The 23,017-nt window shown below is 36.9% G+C and overlaps 1 protein-coding gene across 5 annotated transcripts in view; it reads left to right on the forward strand.

Annotated features, from left to right (window-relative positions):
* The window catches only part of GOLGA4 (golgin A4), a 113,204-nt gene extending 92,440 nt beyond the window's left edge, over positions 1–20,764 (forward strand). For 4 of the 5 annotated variants that reach the window (XM_032270177.1, XM_032270157.1, XM_032270168.1 and 1 more), the window contains 4 exons: positions 1,050–1,153; positions 9,307–9,393; positions 15,750–15,812; positions 20,094–20,764. In XM_032270177.1, the coding sequence (XP_032126068.1) occupies positions 1,050–1,153; positions 9,307–9,393; positions 15,750–15,779 (221 nt within the window). In that variant the 3' untranslated portion in view covers positions 15,780–15,812; positions 20,094–20,764. The remainder of the gene's footprint in view (positions 1–1,049; positions 1,154–9,306; positions 9,394–15,749; positions 15,813–20,093) is intronic. The other variant, XM_032270162.1, reaches the window with a different exon arrangement.
* Positions 20,765–23,017: the final 2,253 nt, after the last annotated feature.

Raw genomic sequence — 23,017 nt, forward strand, 5'->3', positions numbered from 1 at the left:
TTGAGTGAGTGGAGTCTTCTAAAAGTATACACTTAAAAAGTATTCCAAACATATGGTACATGTAATGTAAATTTAATGTATGGAGGCTATTTAACACTTCAGAATCCACCATCCAGAGCAACTAGTCTTCAAGTTAAAGCCATTTCTTTTCAGGCTTCTTGTGCTGCTCTGTAGTTCTTATATCTCTCTTGTTTCCCAACAGTAACTGCTGTTATTATATTACAACATAACTAGTTCCTTTAAAAAAATTGATTTTAATGTTTTATATGTTTTGGGCTGTATAGAAATGACATCATACTGTATGTGTTCTATGTAACTTTAGTTTTTTTTATCCAACATTATCATTTTGAGATTCATTCTGATGTGTGAAGCTATAATTTGACCATTTTCCATGCTGAATTTAATAATAATACATTATATCTTTATGTTACAGCATATTCTGTTGGTGGACATTTGAGTTGTTGCAGTTTTGTTTTATAAACAGTGTAAATAAACATTGACTCCTACTGTACATGTGAAGTGCTTCTCTACGTTATATTGCGAATAATTGAATTTCTGTGTCATATAATATGCTTGTTTTCTATGATACAGAGTTTTAAAAGCAATGCCAAATTGTCATATATAGTGCTTGTTATCAGATTCCTCCTGTGGACAAGAGTCTCCATTGTTTCACATCCTCACCAATACTTTGTATTATCTGACTTGTTAAGATTTTGCTCGTTAGGTGTGTGTAACTGACACATAACACAGTTTTATTTGTTTTCACTGAACACAAATGGTTATTTAAATTCTAAACCCAAAGTAATGAACAATTACAATAAAAGGCTGGAAGAAAGAGGAGGAAGAGAAAAAGATGTGAGAAATAAAATTGTTATAGGAATTCCTATTTTCTCTTCCAAGCCTAAAATAGTAATTGGAATGTTTAGTGTGCCTATATAAAAGTAATGCCTCTCTTTGTTCCACTGGTTGTTTTTTAAATCAATTTTTATCAGTAATAAGTAGTTTACCTGGGTTTGTCTTTACAATTTGATCTGTTTTTTATTTGACAGGTGGAAATTTGTATCATACTGATGTATCACTCTTTGGAGAACCTACCGAGTTTGAGTATTTGCGAAAAGTGCTTTTTGAGTATATGATGGGTCGTGAGACTAAGGTATAAGTCACGTGTCGTGATTCGGTGTGTGGTTTAATTTTAAAAGAAATACGTTGTGTCCACTTTTAATACACATATAAATGCCTCATGTTTACTATTAGCAAATCAGACATGCTAATAGTTGGCAATAGATAATTATTTTATTGCTCTTAGTTTACAAAAGTGAATTGGTGGATCTTGCTTATATTTGTTACATTTATAAAATATTAATTTTTAAAATACTGTTGGGTAACACTGAACACTAACATTACAATTTCATTAACATAAGAATAATTTGTGAACCATGTGGCTATTTTTCTTCTTCATATCTTTAAGTTAGAAGACTAGAATTCATTTTCAAGGAGACTTTAGGATATAATGGGTAATATTGGAAATAGTCATAATTAAGAATGGCTGCCTAGAGAGGTTCAGAAAGATTGTACTTTAGTTTCTGTCAGAAAATCATTTCTACACCTGTGGAATACTGATCATTTAAAAATTACCCCATGTAAGTAATAATGCTTGGCTAATTTGTTTTCTAGAATGTTGCATTTATTGTAGGGTTCTTAAATGTAGAGTCTTGTCTTATTCCTATTTGTATCCTTGCAGTGTTTTTAAAAGAGCCCTTTTGGATATTTGGTAAATATATATTGAATTGAATTAAATGCTTTTAGGGAAATTCATGAGCCTTTCCTCAAACAAAATGTTTCATTTAAAGCAGTTTTTTTTTTTTTTGACATTTTGTCCCTTAATGGAATTTTAATTGTCTGTGTGCCTTGGCTGAGAATGGGATAATGAACTTTCTGTGCTCTGAAGCAATCAGTGTTTTAAAGTATGGGTGTGTGAGAGTTGCTGAGTCATAGGATGCTAAGCAGATTCAAGCACTGATTTGGCAAATATATTTAAAACCTAAAAAGTGAATATTTTAAATGGAAATATCTTAAAAGAATATTATAAATGTATAGATTGGAGATTCAGCTAAATACCAGGAGTGGGTTAGAAGTCATTTGAATCCTTAATATCTTTAGAAATCACATTTCATTATATCAACTAGTCTTCAAATTAAAGTAACACCTAATATTGTGAACATTTATCACAGAAGGGAGATACTAAATCACACCAATTCAGTGTCTTTTTTTTTTCCTCAATGCCATTTTTCAAAAAGTTCAAGGATAGCTAAAACTAATATTCTTCTTATCTTTTAAAAACAAAACTAATGAAATACAGTTTTCTCTCATGTCCTTATGGGACATAATCTATCTTACCTCAAATACAGGGTATATTATATCCCTGTGGGGGGTATTTGAGGTGGGATAGATAAAGTTACCTTGTTATTGTATTGGGGGTGGGAGGAGAGGCATATCTTTAAAAAACAAAAAGCTTCTCAGAACTTTAGCTACCTTGGTTCATAAGTGAATCTAAAGCTATGATGCAAGGGTTGTTGCTAAATAATTTGTTTAGCTTTCTCTTGATCTGTGGAATGAAGAGACAGACTGCCTCAACCAGTTTCTTCCAAAGATTATGAATGTCTCTGAGATGAGATAGCTACAGAGCTTAACTACCCTGAAGAAAGACCTAGCATAAGCATAAACATAAGCATAAGCATAAGAGGCTTATGGGGCAGCACCAGTGCAGCCAAGTGTAAGCTTGTGCTTCAGGGTTCTGCAGTTAATCTTACGAGTGTGACCTGGGAAGTAGCTGAAAGGGACGTCCATGGCACAGGTAGCCCCATCTAATAAGCTGGCTGGGAATTTGTGTGAAGCAGTAGTGCTGACTCTCCTCTTTATCTTCAGCATTGATTCTCTTTTTCTGGCTCTAAAAATGAAGAGCAGTCTATCATTCTGCCATGACATTTTACAGGTAAATGGGAAATCGGTAGCAGACATTCAGTTTTAAGTTGCTGCATATTTACTGAGCATGGCACTTTATCACCGTGGTGGATAAAAAGATGAAATTTGATAACATCTCTAACTTTAAGGTGTTGACCATGCAGTAAGGAAGGGAACTGTTCTCACTTAACCATAATATGATGCTGTATGTAGGTAGTGCTGTAAGAGAGAAACAGAGTCCTCATATTTATTTGTGGGAAGATCAAGTAGAACATCATGGAGAAGGTGGTATGTATACTGGGATTTAATGGGGGATGTTAGATTTTGATAGATGAGCCCAGATGGTGGCAGGGGTAGCTGGGACAGAAGGTTCCAGGCAGGAAATTGCGTATGAGTTCATTTCCAACTAAAACACTGGATTTATGAAGGGGAGGTGATTTCACTTAAGACTGCACAGAGTGTGCAGGGCCTTGAATGTTTTCAGAGATTTACCTGTAGGTATTGGGAAGGGGTATCCCTGAAAAGTTTTAAGTAGGGATTGACAACGTCAGAGCTGTTTTTAGTCACATCTTTTGTGGGTTTGTTCAACTTCTATACATTAACAAAAAAACTGAAATGGAGACCAGGTTGCGGTTTTAGAATAAGTCAGAGTATGTTGTGCCCTTTGTGATTTGATTACCATCTGCAGTTGTTTCTTGTCTAGCAGGCTTCATGTGTCTTCTCACCTGTGTTTCTTCATCTGCTTTTGTACACAGTGTTCTTTATTTTATGAGGCAGATGACTTGTAAAAGAAGACTGTATATAGCACATACTTTCTTGTAGTTTGGAGCTAAGTAAGTTCCCTTCCTTCCTTCCTCCTGTCCATATATTTTTTCTTGGGTTTTGATCCTCCATGCTAATATTGAACCTGAAATTCAGCCTGTTCTCCTTTTCAACATAAAGTGTTTCTCATTCTAAGCTTTATTGAAGATGCCTCTCCCTAAAGATTACCTGGCAGGAGAGGTCACTTCTAAATCAGGTGGCTCATTTGAACTTTTCCTTACTTCCCAGGGCCTGAGGATATTATATGTAGAGTAGACAGTGTGATATCTTTTCCAAAGTGTGGCAAAGAGCCTGGGCTTCTTCATTAAAGTGTTTCCTGGCAAGCCAGGGACAAGCTTTAAGTCTTTACTGGGTAATGAGCTGCAGATTCTGGATCACTGATGAATTTAGAGGTGGGTTTACCATTTCATGTTGTCTAGAAATATGAAGAGACACCTAGCCACGGCTTTTTTTTTCCCCAAACATGCTTGTGCATGCATGTATATGTTGTTTCATCCTAAATATAAATGAACTTTTTGGTACTTGGAGCCTTATATGGTGTTGATATTAGATAAATTCTTCCTATAATTGTGAATCCTTGAATTTTAGATTTTTTGATACTTCTAAAAAAACCTTTGCAGATATTATACCAGAAACTGCTTCAGGGTGCCATTAAAAGGAAAATACTGAAATGGTTACTACTTCATACTTCTCTTGCCATTTCATGCCACATAGTTATAGGCGTACCTCGGAGGTATTGTGGATTCAGTTCTAGACCACTGCAGTAAAAGGAATATCACAATAAAGCAAATCACACAAATTATTTTGGTTTCCCAGTGCATATAAAGTTACATTTATACCATACTGTAGCCTGTTAAGTGTTGAATAGACATTTTGTCTCAAAAAATATATACCTTAATTTAAAAATACTTTATTGCTAAAAAATGGTAACATACATCTGAGCCTCCAGTCATAATATTTTTGCTAGTGGAGGATATTACCTCGATGTTGATGGCTCTTGACTGATCAGAGTGGTGGTTGCTGAAGGTTGGGGTGTCCGTGGTACTTTCCTAAGACAACAATGGCATTTGCCACATCAATTGATGCTTCCTTCCTTTCTTTCCTCCCTCCCTCCCTCCCTTCCTTCCTTCCTTTCTTCTTTCTTCTTTCTCTATCTCTCTGTCTCTTTCTTTCTTTCTTTCTTTCTTTCTCTCTTTTTTTTTTTTTTTTTGAGACTCAGTTTCATTCTTGTTTCCGAGGCTGGAGTGCAATGGCAAGATCTTGGCTCACCACAGCCTCTGCCTCCCGAGTTCAAGTGATTCTCCTGCCTCAGCCTCCAAGTAGCTGGGGTTACAGACACCCACCACCACACCCAGCTAATTTTGTTTTTAGGAGAGACTGGGTTTCTCCATGTTGGTCAGGCTGGCCACAAACTCCTGACCTCGTGATTTGCCTGCCTAGGGCTCCCAAAGCACTGAGATTATAGGCATGAGCCACTGTACCTGGCCTGACACTTCCTTTCATGAGCATGTTTGGTAACATTTTACCCACCATAGAAGTTCTTTCGAAATTGCAGTTAGTCTCCTCAAACTCTGCTGTGGCTTTGTCAACTAAGTTTATTTAATATTCTAAATCCTTTGATGTCATTTCAACAATGTTCACAGCATCTTCACCAGGAGTAGATTCCATCTCAAGAAGCCAATTCTTTGTTCATCCACAAGAAGCAACTCCTCATCCATTAGAGTTTTGTCATAAGATTGCAGCAATTCAGTCATGTTTTCAAACTCCACTTCTAATTCTTGTTCTCTTGCTGTCTCCACTATATCTGCAGCAACTTTTTCCATTAAAGTCTTGAATCCCTCCGAGTCATCCATGAAAGTTGGAATCTTCTTCCAAACTTCTATTGACATTTTGATCTCTTCTTATGAATCATGAATGTTCTTAATGGCATGTAGAACAGTGAATCCTTTCCAGAAGTTCTTCGCCTTGCCCATAGTCGTCAGAGAAACCGTTACCTGTGGCTACTATAGCCTTATGAAATACATTCCTTAAATAAGAAAACTTGAAAGTCAGAATTACTTCTTGATCCATGGGCTGCAAAATGGGTGTTGTGTTAGCAGGCTTGAAACAATTTAATCTTGCACATCTCCGTCAGAGCTTCTGGGTGACCAGGTGCATTGTCAATGGGCAGTCATAATTGAAAGGAATAATTTTTTTCTAAGCAGTAGGTCTCAACAGTGGGCTTCAAATATTCAGTAAACCATGCTGTAAACAGGTGTGCTGTCATGTAGGCCTTATTTCATTTCTAGAGCACAGGTGGAGTAGAGTTAGCATAATTCTGAAGGGCCCTGGGATTTTTGGAATGGTAAATGAGGGTTGCCTTCAACTCAAAATCACAGGCTGCACTAGCCCCTAATGAGAGAGCTAGCATATGTATTAAAGTTTGGAAGCTTTTGAACTTCTCCCCTCTAGCTATGAAAGTTTTAGATGGCATTTTCTTCAAATAGAAGGCTGTTTCATCTACACTGAAAATCTGTTGTTTAGTGTAGCCATCTTCATCAGTTATCTTAGCTAGATCTTCTGGATAATTTGCTGTACCTTCTCCATCAGCACTTACTGCTTATTTGGTCTGTTCTCATGCTGCTAATAAAGACATACTTGAGAATGGGTAATTTATAAAGGTAAGAGGTTTAATTGACTCACACTTCTGCAGGGCTGGGGAAGGCCTCATGAAACTTACAGTCATGGTGGAAGGGGATGTAAACATATCCTCCTTCATAGGACAGCAGAAAGAAGTGCTGAGCAGAGGGGAGAACAGCTCCTTATAAAACCATCAGATCTTCTGAGAATTCACTCACTATCACAAGAATAGGAGCATGGGGGTAACTGTGCCCATGATTCAGTTACCTCTCACTGGATTATTCCCATAACGTGAGGATTATGGAAACTACAATTCAAGATGAGATTTGGGTGGGGACACAGCCAAACCATATCACTGCTTTCCCTAGCACTTTTATGGTATGGAGATGTCTTCTGTCCTTAAATCTCAGGAACCAATCATTTTTAGCTTTAAACTTTTCTTCTACTACTTTCTCACTTCCCTCAGCCTTCATGGAATTGAAGGGAGTTAAGGCCTTGCTCTGGATTAGAGTTTGGCTGAGAGAATATTATGGCTGGTTTGTTCTTTAGACCACTAAAACTTTCTCCAAACTTCAATCCAGACCACTACATGAAATAAGGCTATTTCATTCTGACTTATGGGTTCACTGGAGTAGCACTTTTAATTTCCTTCAAGAACTTTTCTTTTACATTTACAACTTGGCTAACTGGCATACGAGGCCTAGCCTTCAGGCTCTCTGGGCTTTCAAAATGCCTTTCTCACTAAGCTTAATCATTTCTAGCTTTTGATTCAGAGCGAGAGGCATGCAACTCTTCCTATTACTTGAATACTTACAGACCACTGTAGGGTTATGTATTGGCCTAATTTCAATATTATTGTGACCCAAGGAATAGAGAAGCCCTAGGAAAGGGAAAGAGATGGGGGCTCAACTGGTCAGTGGAACATTAAGAACACAAGCAGTGTTTTTGGATTAAATCTGCTGTCTTACATGGGCATGGTGTGTGGTGCCCCAACACAGTGACCATCATAACGTCGAAGATCACAGAGTGCAATAGCAGATACCATAATAATGACAAGGTTTCAAATACTGCAAATGTTATCAAAATGTGACAGAGATATAAAATGATCACATGCTAGAAAAATGGCACCAATAGACTCTCTTGACAGAAGATTCCCATACACCTTCAATTTGTAAAAAAAACAAAAACCAAAAAGCAGTTTCGGTGAAGCGCAATGACGCGAAGTGTAGTATAATGAGGTATGCCTGTACTTGGTTTCTAGATTTTGGCTTAACACACAAGATTTTGTTCTGTCTAAGCAATACAGTTGAAGTGATGAGGGTTTTTGTAAAATGCCTTTGGAATTTTCCAAGTACTGAGTTGTCTTAAATATATAGATATTTGTTGTTGTCTTGTACTTTTTCATACAGGGTCCCTGTCACCTGGGCTGGCATGCAGTGGTGCTATCATAGTTCACTGCAACCTCAAATTCCTGGGCTCAAGCAGTTGTCCCACCTCGCCCAAGTAGCTAGTAATACAGACATGAGCCATAACACCTGGCTGATACTTAAAATTTTTTGTAGAGATGAGGTCTCACTGTGTTTCCCAGACTAGTCTCAAACTTCAGGCCTCAAGCCATCCTCCCACTTCAGCCTCCCAAAGTGTTGAGATTGCAGGTTTAAGCCACCACAACTGACTGCACTGATATTTTTTTATTACCAAAATGGCAGAAGATAAAAGGGAAAAATAAGAAGAGGTCTGAAACTAAAATCTTGCCATGTGTGGGATTTGTGAATGAAGAATAGTATTAGTTGATCTCTTAGTAGAAATAAGTTATTAGCAATATGTAAAGTGTCTTGCCTACACTTAGTATATAATAGGAGCTTTAAAAAAATTAGTTCCTTTCTTTCCTGGAAATAATTATTATCCTTTTTTTTTGCTAATGACATGAGTCTCCAAAATTTTTGGTTAACTATATTATCTTTTCCATAATGACCTTCCCAGATCACTTCCACCCTTTTCCCTTCCCCATACCCAAAGTCTATGTAACTATGAACAGGGAATGTTAGAGCCAGTTTTCTGGGCTACCCTCCCGTCTACTGTAGGAATCTTAAGGAGAGTACTACCATCTGAGTTTGTATGTAAGCACTGAAGTTGTTATCCTACTTATTTCATATGTGGTATGTTCTTTCCTCTCTGTCTCCCTCAAAACATCTCATCTTGATACAAAATAGGGAGTTTCAACCTTTGAGGAGAATTTTCAAGGAGCTTATGGGTGACAGTCTGACTTACGGTATATTTATTTAGATCTGCACAATTTATGATCTTGTTTTGCAAGCCACCATGTGTAATGTTTTGATTCATCATGTTTTCTACCAAATAAAGCATCTTGTGTTTATTTAAAATGTAATTTGTATTTCTATTAGGTTGATGTGCTGCATGTCTTGAAAAATACCTACTGAGCATGTTCATGTTCATGCAGTAGCCGTGTTTATGAGATATATGATGTGATTTAGTTAAAGCTGAATATGGGGGGTATTTAAAATCTGGTTATTTAGAGCATATGTTTTGGCAATACATCACTTGCTTATAGATAGATTTCTGCAAATAAGCCTTTTAAAATGAATATGTAGTAAAGTTTTATTTTAATAAAGGGGCCAAGAACATTAGAATTTTATATAGCTTCATGCTATTATAAATGTGTCTCATTAAAATAATATGAATCTAGACATCGTAAGGAGTTCTTTTAAATTGAAATTCTAGTGTTGGGTGTTACTTCCTTGACTGATACCTTCACATCATACTTCTTTGCTCGTGGCTTTCATTGAGAGCGCTAAAGAATCCCACCAGCAGAACATGTCAAAATGGGTTGAGACTTTATGTGCTCCCCTGTCTGTTATTGATCATCTCTTGTTTTTCTTGTAGACCATGGCAAAAGTTATAACCACTGTACTGAAATTCCCTGATGATCAGACTCAGAAAATTTTGGAAAGAGAAGATGCTCGGCTAATGGTAAGTTCTAGAAGTAGCCTCTAGATAGAAGATCATATCCCATCTATTTATATTCTGTCTCATTTATAAGGATTTTTGAGTTAGTAAAATACATTTTAAGATTTCAAATTTTTCACAGCCTGAAAAATGAGAGTGAATTTACACTAGAAGTTTAACCAAGGGTAAATGAGAATGGATGCCCTCAAGGAAAGGAGCAGTCTAATTTAATAGCATCTAAGAGGTCGACACCCATATATACTATATGGGATTTCCAGAATTTGGGCTGTTTATGGAAAGGATGGAAAAGATATTTGTTCTCATATATCTAGTAGTAATTTTTTTGAAACCAAATTGTATCATGGTGTTAGATGTTTTATATATTACAGCCCTTTATTGCATTCCAGTTGATTTCCAAATATATTAATTCTGGGTCAAAGGATTTAAGCATTCTTGAGCTTTTGATATCTTACAGGGGAAATCAGATAAACTGCTGAATTATTTTTATTTTTTAAATTTTTATTTTCATTTATTTATTTATTTTCTGAGATGGAGTCTCGCTCTGTTGTCAGGCTGGAGTGTAGTGGTGCCGACTCAGCTCACTGCAATCTCCGCCTCCTGGGTTCAAGTGATTCTCCTGCCGTAGCCTCCTGAGTAGCTGAGACTACAGGCACGCACCACCATGCCTGGCTAATTTTTTGTATTTTTGGTAGAGACGGGGTTTCACTATGTTGGTCAGAATGGTATCGATCTCCTGACCTCGTGATCCACCCGCTTCGGCTTCCCAAGGTGCTGGGATTACAGGCGTGAGCCACCGCACCTGGCCTGAATTATTTTTAAAAACATAGTGTGAAGTCAAGTATAATTGAAAAATGAAAGATACACACACTTTGTAAATTATGCAAAATTCTCCATCCTAAACTTATTTTTGCCCTGGGCCAGTAATTTAATAAGACCCACTTTAGGCAGAGTATGAAACTTGAAAAGTTTGGGTCCTGCCTTCAACTCTCTTTCTGTTTCCTTTCCTTGTGTTGATATCCCGAGGAACCCTCCATGAATACCCTGTTCCTCCCAGTCTCTCTACCTATTTCATGATTCCAGTGCTGCTTTTCTTCTCTCCCTCCTCACTAAAGCAAGCCAACATCTTTTCCTTCATGGTGGGTTAGCGTGTGTCTGAGCATCTCCAATAAAGAGCCCTAAGTCAGTAAGTCCCGAAGCATCTCATTGTATCCTAGATTGTTTTCTTAGAAAAGTTATTGATTCTTGTAGACCCAAATCTCCTTCTCTACATGATCACCTATTTGTTCTGGTTTGTTCTGGTTCTAACTCATATAACTCAACCAGAAATCTGGCTGTCCTAGATGTGGGTGTTTTCCTTTCCTGGCTAAATAATACCTCTTGCAGTTACAGCCTTTTATGAAGTTCCTTTGACCCTCTGCACATGGTCAGCCCTGAAGGGATCCCAGTGTCTCAGGCACATTCTGACCACTTTTTGGCCTTCTCTGTTTTTATCCTAGCATTCCCTGACCTTTGTCCCAATGCTTCATTGTATGTTGTATTATATTATATACTTATTGTCTATTTTCTGAGGCAATTGCTAGTATTTTGGTTAGCATTTAATTGTTTTTTGTAAAAATCCCTCCACCACCACTCCCTGGTATTTATTAGCCTGAAAAGAATTGCTCTAGTTATTTCTGGTTATAAATATTTTTGATAAAGAGATATGTCACTGTAATATATACTGTTCATCTATAGAGAGAATGCTGTTTTAAATTATAATGAACATACAATTCTATAAGTATATACCTTATTCAGAGTAGAAATTTTTCCTTTACTGAGTAAAATAACTGTCTTTGTGAAGATAAAAATTTCTAATGCAGTTTGAGCCTATTGACAGAATTTTGTCATTATGGTCCAATTTAAGAAAAGATTTTTAAATGATATGAAAGGGCTTTTATTTAGTTACCTTTATTCCTTCTCCCATAGCCACTTAATCATGTTGATATTGGAATATGGCACACTGTGCTTTTCCTGCATTTTCTCAGAATTTGGTGTATAGTGTAGACTTATCCTAAGTCACTGCTTTAGCAAATGTGATAGGAAACATTCCCCTTCGTTCCATATACACATGCAGTCTTTGGTTGATTTGCTTTGATGAAAAATTGAATTGGTAAATATATATAGTGAATCAGTAAAACTCTTTTAAAGCTGACAAAAAGGTTTCTTTTTGTTAAGTTTAACTTAAGAAAAAAGTCTTTGAAAAACAGACTGTTTCTCCCTGACCACAGTGGTGTTCATTCTAGGGAGGGATGAAATGGTGGCTGACTTATCCTTCCTGAAAGAATCTTCCTTTATCCCAGAGGCTGACCTGCCCAGATAGAATGTTCTACTTTTCTACTACACCTTTAAGCAAAGTCTCATCCTTCATTATATTTTGCTTAATGAATAAGTTCAGTCAACAGTCATCGACTCTTCTAATTGTTACGGGAAATATAGGAAAATAGAAGATATGGAAGACATTGGTTGCTGACCTTGTGAAACTTTTAATTTTAGGAGGAAGGGGTAATATCTGTTCATCCATTCATACATGAATAAAAAGATATGCCGAAGTAATATTATTCAAACAATAAAAAAGATGCTTAGGAACTGTGGAATTTTATGATGAACTTAAAATGAGGAAGCCTCCAAAATATGACATGATATAAATTAATCAATTTAAGTCAACTTTTGTCAGTTTAAGGAGATTCTTGATACTTGATAACGTGACTCATGATTGTTTCACGAGTAGAAAGTTGAAGCGAGAGTTACCTTTGTCAGAAATTGCCATCATTCATAAAATGAGCAATAAGAATCACTGTCTTTGAACAAGCCTTTTGAAGACATTTCAGCCAATTTCATACCACTGTTCATTGAGCTGTAGCTCATTAGAACAAAACACAGGCATGAACAATGATTTCTCTTTTTCCAGTAGAAAAGTGCACGTGATGAAATGTATAGAAAACAAAAATTTAGGAATTCTTTAATAATTATTTTTAAATGATTTAATCACATTAATTTTAATGTGTGCTTCAAATGGATCTTTTCTATAAGTTTTTATAAATGTGCAGCTATGGTTTCACTTCTATTAAAAATCAGCAACCCTAAGTGTTTTGTTATTTTTGCCTAAGGGCTGAAAAGCTGGTATAAGAAAACCAAAACAAACCTCAAACATGTTGCAGAGCTGCCTCCTCTGTCAAATTAATATTTGGGATGCTTGTAAGAGTGTGGTTGCACTTTATGTTGACAGTGTGCAGCCCATGTTAGTTTTGCGTTATTTATTGAGTATTATCAGAGGAATACATTCCAAAAACTTTGCTTTTTGACCATGGTGATTATATGTTTACTTTGTGGCACTGATCAAAAGCGTTCCATGACTACTGGTGAGGTACTTTTCAATATATCTCGTCTTTACTATACTTCCCTCTCTTCAGTGAGTTTTATACTCTTCATTTAAAAAACCTCATTACAGGATACAAGTTATTACTGTTTCCAGAGTTTACCCTAATCTCAAGAGTAGATTTTATAGATGAGAAGTCACTCTCTGTTAAGTAAGGTTTAATTATAGAGCATAATTATAGTCTGGTTTATTTGACGGTCTTGGTGTATAGAGAAGGAATCTTAGCCCTTTGTTGACTTGCTATGGAGACTCAGGCAATTCTTGGAGCTTCTTTTCTTCACAAGTTTAACTTAATCTTGTTAGGATTTTCAGAGAACCAGAGTACAGTTGCCTGTGCTGAGTTATAATGTATGGGTGGTGGCGACGATTATTTAGCCTCCTTATAGCAATGTGTAGAACTAGTTTTTTCTGGAAAAAGAGACTGGAAAGGTAAACTAATCATTACCGTATATAAGAAAAACCATTAAAGACCTTAGTAGGAGAATCAAGTCACATGATGACACCAGCCCACAAAATGCCCCCATCTCCAGGTTCAGTACCTTAGAGTGTCAGCCACATGCAGTATTGCTGGGGTGAGAGCCTAGATCTCAACAGCTTGATTGCTATATGATTTAGAGCAAACCATTTTCATATTTTTGACCCTCATTGGTAAAATGAGATGGTTGGATTGTACTATCTCTAAGGTTTCTTTCCTTGTATAGTATAAAATTTTGTTTTGGATTTGTTTCAAGTGGGAAGAAGAATTGCCTTCTAAACAGCAGGCAGAAGTTAAAACAGAAATGCACATATCAAGTGCACACATCTCTGCTTTTCCTAGAGCAGCCTTTTTTTCCTCCTCTCGATTTTTAGTTTACTATACCTTGCTATTTCATTTTGTGATGGTTTAGTTAGTTTAGATGGCCAGAATAGGCTGGATATGTGAGTAACACAGAATGGGCAAGAGTGAATATATAAGTCCTTGGCTTATCTAATTGCTTGTGTTTTTATTGACTAAAACTGTCCTGGAAGTACACCCTCATTTTTTTTTTAAGTAGAGTATTATTATATTCTTTAAGATAATTTCATTAGGAAAGTTAATTGTAATTGGGTAGTACCTTTGTTATATGGAAACCCCTCTTTATAAGTTTTCTTAAACATTTTTCTCTTTAGAGTGCTAGCAAAACATAGTGACATAAACAGGCATCACTGTTTTCTTGATGACTCCATTAAAGAAAATTTCTCTTCTTCGATGGAAAAAGTTGACTTGTTTGTGTTCTCTGTCCACTCTAGTCATCTTTTTCAATTGCTCTCTTGTTGACTCTCCTTCAGCTTTGCTTTCACGCTGATCCTTGGTGTTGTATATAGTTCTTCCTCAGCCCTTGCCCTGGACCAGTCTTCTATTACATTAACGTCTTATTTTCTTCCTCTGTTGGAATTTTCAGAATTTCCTCCAAATTGATAAAATCATCAGAACTTTTCAGCATTGCTATGTACAAAAGTTTTCCATTCCCACATGAGGTTTACCCTTTCCCTTTGTATGGGCTCGGAAGGTGCATGCAAGGTGGGTTCAGGAAACACATAAAAATAAAACTGGCATATTGTAGAAAATATTGCACATGTGAAACACATTTGTTATCTTGAGAGTGGTTTTGATTCTGGTATTGTTAGAATAAGGTAATATGTGATCATTGGGAAAAACATTATCAACCAGAAAGCTAGAAAGGGAGTCCCGCATGATCTTCAGCCTCCAAACTGCTACTGCTCTGGCAATATCATCTCTGTGAACACCGTGGGGAATATCTCCATGTTTTCTAAGCCATATAATTATATATTTATAGTTACTCCTTTGTCACCTACTTTATTTTATAAGAATTAGCGTATGCAGTGGCTTGCTTTTTTCACTTAATATATTTTTATATTATTCCATCTTATTACAAATTGGTCTCATTCTTTTCAGTGGCTGATTATATGATTATATGGATGTCCTACAGTTTAGTTCACCTGTTTCCTGCTCATTCCATTTACTTACATTGTTTTCAAGATTTTCATCGCTTAACAAGCAGAGACACAGGGAGCATCCATATACATGAATTTTGTATACTTCTGCCAGATAGGTTCTTAACCTCATTGTGTTGTGTGTGTTGCACATATTATTTTATAGCTTGTCTTTTGGTTTGCTGCTTTTTACTAACTTTGCATTAAATATGAAAGAGAAATAAAATGATGTTCCTAAGGTTGGCCACACTATCCAATAAAAGATTCTTGATTTTAGAAGCAATCTTTGTTTTTAATGCTGCCATTTAAAATCACCATGAAGGTAATTAATCATTTTGTACTATGACAATCTTAAAATGGGGCATAAAGTTTATTTAAGATTTGCCACAGTAAAACCTACATTTGAGATTGAGTTTTCTTAAATTGAAATTTCAATTTGGGTCACAATTCCTGAAACTGTTTCTGATACATTGTTGAATTACAAGAGTTGTTCAGTGATAAAATTGACACATTAGGAATGAGAATTCAACATATAGACACATGGTGTTTCAAATTCATCATCGTTTTCCCAAAAACTTTTTAGGGTAAATTAGGATTATGTAAATCAGATTTTAACGTGTATTTTCATGGAATTATTAAAGAAATCCTTTTTGTAAAGCAAGTAATCGCCCCATAATTTAGCTGGTAAATATGTACTTAAAATATGCAGTACACCTTTAATTATGTTGCTTAAGTCTTTAAATGAAACTTGCAAGTACAATCTCAGCTAAACATATTATATTTACTTAGGATATGGGGGGAGGTATTACAGATTCCTTATTCCTTGCCTGTATACCCTCTATTCGGGGAGATTTGAGAAAAGTTTAACTGCAGTCTGTAAACCTGTGAACTTCATATACACATATAATCTATGTGTTATATTAAGTCTTAAAACTAACCCAATAAGCTTTTTTTCTTCCTGGCTTTGTAGTTTACTTCACCTCGCAGTGGTATCTTCTGAGTAAACCATCAGTCTGTGCTTAGTTAGCATGTGGTGAGTGAAGAACAATGTCTTGTGTTTTTTGTGCAAAAATCAAATGTGTTGCATGATACTAACCATTTTGCTGGAATTCTTTTGCTCTTGTTTAATGAACATATGATTATGCTATGGTTAATATAAGTATTTTCTGTTCATTCTGTTATACAGATCAATAACAGATAAAAATTACTACCACTGGTAGGAGTTATATAATTTTAGAAAATTTTATTTCTTTAAATGGTAATTGAAAGTTTGAAAATTGCTCTTCGAAGTTTTGTTAAAGAATCCAAAAAAGTATTTATGTAACTTACTTCCCTTTTGTTTTTAATTTTCCAAGAATAATCTTTGAAATTATGACTGTGAGAGAGAAATGAAAAATCATTTTCTAGATAAAAGTGAAGTGGTATATTCCGTAAGAATTAAAAATACTGTAAAGCCTAAGTAGAGTCAAAGCTAGTCAGAAATAATGAAAACTAGTAAGATTGATTTTAAAATATAGTTTTATTACTTCCTGAGATCAGACAGTTTAACACAGACAACACATTTGTCCTAAGGAGACCCGTAGGCAGCCTACTTTAATTGAATATGATTCTTTCTGATTAACATATTACAGTGAAATGGAGGCACACAAAACATTTCAACGCAGGTGACTGTCTTCATCATTTAAACCCTCTCCCCTTAGCTCTACGTATTATTCGTGCTATTAGGTTGATCTAGTACCCACTAAAAATTTGGTACACATCTTTACCTCAGCCTTTGCTAGAATTTTCACAAAATCAAAAACAGATCACAATTAATAGGGCTTCACTATCATTAAAATAAACACTCTCTGTGATTGTTAATATCCGACTAATAGTATCAAGGTTTAAAATGCCAAGATACAGCGTTTCTCTATTCTTTTAAACTTTTAGATTTTACCTTTTTTTTTTTTTGAAGAGAGCCTCATCACCCAGGCTGGAGTGTAGTCGTGTGATCGTAGTTCACTGCCTCCTCAACTCCTGGGCTCAAGGGATTCTACCACCTCAGCCTCGCAACTAACTGGGACTTTAAGTCGCCTGTCTGTTTTTTTATTTTTATTTTGTGATGACGGGGTCTCGCCATCTTGCCTAGGCTGGTCTTGAACTCCAGGGCTCAAGTGGCCTTCCTCCCTCAGCCTCTAAGCTTTTATCTTTAAAAGTCCTTTATGTCTACATTTGAGTCTCCTTTTGATTTTGATATGTATTATTTGATTTGCCTTAGTGATTATACAGAACTATATTATCTTGCCATCCACATTACAACGGCTGGCAGTACAGTGCATGGTTTTATTAGGTTACTTTTATAATAAATGTGAACATTGAAAAATTCTAAATTCTATAGCTAACCCATTAAGTCCTAATGTTTTCCTTTTAAAAATAATATTATAAATTCTGCATTGCACTTGTTATATTACTGCAGTTAAATGCTGTCATTTGTCACTGGAAATGTATACTGTGCAGCATTTTTATTAATTGATTAGTTATCTCCTCAACTTGCAGTTTGAAACATTTCAGCCCAGGAGGTCAAGGCTACAGTGAACTGTGTTCATGCCAACTTTTCGTTTGAAACATTTCAGACATAAGATTTACAAAAATAGTACAATGAACACCCACATATCCTTCACCTGGTAATGTTTTGCCAGATTTTCTCACTTGCTCTCACTCTTGTTGTCTCTCCATATATATTATTCCTCATTTGTAACATTCGATAGTTACTTGCAGACATGCTTGCAAGCATTTGACAGTTGTAAACATGAACTAAGTACTTTAGCGTATATCTTTAAGAACAAGGACATTTTCCTACATACAGTACAGTTATTACATTCAAGAAGTTTAACATTAGCTAATACTAATATCTACTACATAATATTTAGTTTTTTCCAGTTTTCTAAATAAGTCTTCCATAATATTTTAGAATCCAGGATCCACTCAGAGATTTCTCATTGCATTTAGTGGTCATATTTTCCTAGTCTCTTTTAAACTAGAAAACTTTTCCTAGACTTTTTGTCTTTCATGACGTTGACATTGTGCAGCATTGTTAAACTGATGTTGAATTTTGCTTCCCATAGCAGATCAAGCTAAGTCTTCAAAATAGTAACTGACAAAGGAATTTACATATAATAGAAGATCTTGTTTATGTCTTCTTTAGTTCCTAGGACCCGTGTGATTGTTGAACTAGTTTTATAAATAATATACTATTAGTAGTACATTATGAGTAGTGAATCACAGTGTTCATTTACAAATTGAGAAGACTAAACTCCCCCTATCCACTAAATATATATACAAAGTTTGTCTCTATTAATCTTATTTGGTAATTTACTTTTATGGGATTTTAAACTCATAATTGATCTGACTGCTGGCTTTTAGCCCTCCCTTCCCCTCCTCTCTCCCCTCCCCCTCCCCTTCCCCTTTTCCCTCCCCTCCACCTCCCCTTCCCTCCTCTCCTCTCCCTCCCACCCCTCCGCTCTTCCCTTTTCACTTTTGTTGCCCTGGCTGGAGTGCAGTGGCGCCATCTCGTCTCACTGCAACCTCAGCTTCCCTGGTTCAAGCGATTCTCCTGCTTTAGCCTCCCCAATAGCTGGGATTACAGGCGCCTGCCACCACACCCAGCTAATTTTTTGTGTTTTTAGTAGAGACAGGGTTTTACCTTGTTGGCCAGGCTGGTCTTGAACTCCTTCCTGACCTCAGGTGATCCATCCGCCTTGGCCTCCCAAAGTGTTGGTATTACAGGCATGAGCCACCATGCCTGGCCAGCATTTTCATTTGAGAAACATTATGAGGAAGACTTTGGGTTTGTCGTGGTTTTTTTTTTTTTTTTTGCAGCATGTGGCCACACCAGGCTAGAGTGCAGTGGCATGAACACAGTTTACTGCAGCCTTGACCTCCTGGGCTCAAGAAATCCTCCCACCTCAGCCTTCTGAGTAGCTGGGACCACAGGCACACGCCACCACTCCCAGCTATTTAAAAACAAATTTTTTTTTTTGTAGCTACAGGGTCTTGCCATGTTGCCCAGGCTGGTCTTGAACTCCTGGGCTCAAGCAGTCCTCCCACCCTGACCTCCCAAAGTGCTGGGATTATAGATGTAAGCCACCATGCCCAGCCAGCATTTTTAATTAATTTTTTGAGACAAGGTCTTGGTGTATTACCCAGGCTGGAGTGCAGTGGTGCAGTCACAGCTCACTGCAGCCTTGACTTCCCAGGCTCAAGTGATCCTCCTGTCTCAGCGTCCTGAGTAGCTGGGACTACAAGCATGCACCGTCATGCCTGCCTAATTTTTCTATTTTTTTGTAGTGATGGGATCTCACTATGTTGCCCAGGGTATTTTTTAATTTTTTAATTAAGCTTCTTAATTCCAGATGAGACATAAATTTTCACACCAAAATGCCGTTTTATCTTTTTCTCTTGTGTCATGTTGGGAGAATTGCAGTATGTAGAATAATCAACACACTGGGTAAAAGGGAAGAGCTCTTTCTCATCTTTATTTTTTGTATTTTTTTGAGTTAGAGTCTTGCTCCGTTGCCCTAGTGTGATCTTGTCTCACTGCAACCCCTGCCTCCCAGGTTCAAGTGATTCTCCTGCCTCAGCCTCCTGAGTAGCTGGGATTACAGGCACACCTGGCTAATTTTTTTTTGTATTTTTCGTAGAGATAGGGTTTCACCATGTTGGCCAGGCTGGTCTCAAACTCCTGGCCTCAAGTGGTCTGCCTGCCTTGGCCTCCCAAAGTGCTGGGATTACAGGCGTGAGTCACTGTATCCAGCCTCTCATCTTTAATTCCAGTCCAATCTTTGCAGGATTCGCCAAGTCAGCATGCTTACTCCTGGGTTCCTGTATGGCCTGGTAGCATTCAATATATGGTGAATGGTTGCAGTTCCAAATTACGCTTAGAAATGCTATTTTTCAGGATTGCTGACTATATGTTAGTTTGCATCATTGCAAGAATGTTAATTTTTAGAAGATACCGTTAAGATTTAATATTTAGACTGTTTCTCCTTTTTTTTTTTTTTTTTTTTTTTTTTAATAAGAATGGGGTCTTTTTTTGTTGACCAGGCTGATCTCGAACTCCTGGCCTCAAGTGATTCTCCTATTTCAGCCTCTCAAAGTGCTGGGATTACAGGCATGAGCCACTGCAGCCAGCCTTATTTCTGCTTCTTTACTGCAATCTCTAGACCATGGAATAGAATTTTATTTTAAACTTGAATAAACAAATCTCCCAAAAAGTCAACCTAAAAGCCTCCACCACCCCCACCTTCTTCATTCTCTTTTCCTTTTTCTTTTGCAGTCATGGCTTCGATCTTCATCTTGAAGAAGAGCGCCGCTGGGCGACTGCTGCTTGGAAACTGTCCACACTTCCTACTCTGAGAGTGAGGTTGTGATTCAGGGCCCCTCATGTAGCCAAAAGACCAGGAGAAATCTGGCCCGCAGATATGTTGCAGATGCCTTTAAAATAGATTTTATCAGTGGAGAAATGGTGATTGATTTTTCTTCAGTTTTCTCTTGGGAAGAGTTTTTTGTTGTTTAAAAGAAATTTTGAATGACTTAACCTGCTTTTATGGGCTTACATAATATTCCTTTCTTCCATTCTTTTTAAAGAACTGCTTACCTTTCCTATTTATTTTTAGGGTGATTTTTTAAAAAGACTTGTGCAATACATTTTGAAGTAAAACTTAGTGGATTTTTTTCTGATAAATTAGAGCATTTAATTGACTATTTTATTCAGGTTGATTTGTTGAATATTTGCTAAAGACCTGTCCTTTAAGCTATGACATATAATAAATCTCAAATGGCAGTACCTCATTGTTTACTTAGCTTTTGTACTTATATTTTTCAGAGGAAAAAACACTACTGTAAATTGTGAATAGGCAGTATATAACTGTATTGTATGCAAATCTGTGACTATTGGCAGTGTCATCTCTGAGAAAAAGATAAATAAAGTTTATTTACTATATAAAATTTATTGTACTTCTTCCTCAGTTGAAATCTATTTTTAAATGGTTAAGAATGGATAGTCTATTTGGATGAATATAGTGAAGAATTATTTGTCAATATAACTAAATGCTGAGCATTTGGAAAGAATTTTTGTGTTCAAATTTGGTATAACCAAGTTAGAAGGTGTATGGAAATAAGAAATACTCTATGATGTCTGTTTTTGGATTCTGACAACTTGGGAATGCCTCCTGTCTCTGGACTATACCATACTTGAATTTTATTTTTTAATTTAGAGAAAAATTTCTGCATACTGAGAGATGGGTACTGTTCACAGGGCTTCACACACTCTTCCTATTCTGGGAAATAAAATACTCAGTATCTAGGTATTATCTAACCTCTGCCTCAAGGTAGAATCTCAGTTTTCCAGCCAGTCTGGACCTTAGCTCTGCTGATGTGTCTTACATTGTAATAGAGTAGGGAGCTCTGGGGGATAGATAACCAAGGGGGTCTGCCTGTAATCTAAGGCTGACTCCTTTACTATGCCAGTAAGAGAAGAGGGTCTTCTTAGCACACACTCACCGCATCCTGCAGGCCTTGTTTTTAAAATCATGGTTTACTTAATGGGCAAAATTTTGTCCCACTGAAAGGTTTCTAAGAACAGATATGACTTCTTATCCTTATCTTTTTCTAGGGTGGAAATGGTGGGACTCCCAATGAAATCCATATGCAGCTTCCTCTCTTTAGCCCTTTTATAGAGACAAGTGTGTCAAAAAGAAGAAGGATCAAACAGCAGCAAACGTTCTCTGTAGGACCAGAGAGGACATACTCCAGGTTACATATTGTTTCTGTTGCAACTCTCAACTCTCATTATAGCACAAAAGCAGCCATAGATGATGCGTGAAAGCATAGCTTTGTTCCAGTAAAACTTTATTTATAAAAGCAGGTTGCAGGCTGGATTTGGCTTGCAGGCTGTAGTTTGCCAACCCCGTAGAAAGCAAGCAAGCTGGATTTTAAATATTTTATTTAGGCGGTAGGGGTGGTAATCATTTAATATATAAGAGTTGCTAATTTTTCTTCAGTACAGGTATGCAGCCCCTGTTTCAGAAAGGGGTACGGTAAACTCACTTCACCCTAGTTAAGAATAATGGTGACATTCTCTCAATGTTAGTTGTTCCAGTGAGCGCTTAAATCCAGACACAGGTTCAGAAACTAAGGCTTTCTCCAAGCCCTCATGACTGCAGCCCGCAAAAAGATTGATGCAGTAAATACACTGCCAAAAACAAGCATTTCACTTTGAAAGGTATTAGATGTTCAAATGTTACTTTAGCAAGAATTTTTGGCAAAAAATTCACTTGGAGTTACTAGAATTCATAGCCACTTTATCCAGGTCAGGTGCATGTGGATTTTGGTATAGAACCATGTTAGTATTGACTATCATTGAAAATTGTTGAATTAGGTGTTCTTAAAGGAGTGGAACATTATTTCTGATTTTCAGACATGTAAGTGTTAACTTTCTCTCACTGTCTTTCAAAAACCCATTGGTCGCAAAAGCTTATGTCTGTAGATCAGGTAACACACATAGGCTATTAGGGTGCTCAAGCATTTTCCCTGCTGCATGCCCAGAAAATGCACATGGCTCAGTTGGAGCTTCCTTATCCTCTGCAGCAAACAAGGGCCACAAGGGTATAGGCTAAAATACTGTGCACAGACTGAAGTTTTTCCTTATGTCTGAAAAAGCAAACAGGGAAGACTTCTGGCTTTTTTTTTTCTTCTGATTCTGAAAGAATTTTAGACTAAATTTCTATGAAATTCTCCCGCCTGGAGAGTTTCAGCCAGTTTCACATCCTAGTTCTGCCCATGAAGTCACCAGCGGTCACCAGCTTGACCACGCAATAGATAAGGCACCAAAGCGAGTTATGTGGACCCCAGCCGCCCACTTCCCTGCATGCCATTCATGCCAAGCTCCTTTTCTTTTTTTTTTTTTTTTTTTTTTTTTTTTTTTTTTTTGTGAGATAAGAGTCTTGCTTTGTCCTCAGGCTGGAGTGCAGCGGTTCAATCTTGGCTCACTGCAACCTCCGACACCCTGGTTCAAGCAGTTCTTCTGCCTCAGCCTCGCAAGTAGCTAGGATTACAGGCATACACCACCACGCCCAGCTAATTTTTGCATTTTTAGTAGAGACAGGGTGGCCAGGATGGTCTCGATATCTCGATATCCTGACCTTGTGATCCTCCCGCCTTGGCCTCTGAAAGTGCTGGGATTATAGGCGTGAGCCACCA

This window comes from Sapajus apella, unplaced genomic scaffold (assembly GCF_009761245.1).
Source record: "Sapajus apella isolate SASKATOON/1434 unplaced genomic scaffold, GSC_monkey_1.0 scaffold4, whole genome shotgun sequence".
In the NCBI taxonomy this organism is placed as follows: domain Eukaryota; kingdom Metazoa; phylum Chordata; class Mammalia; order Primates; family Cebidae; genus Sapajus; species Sapajus apella.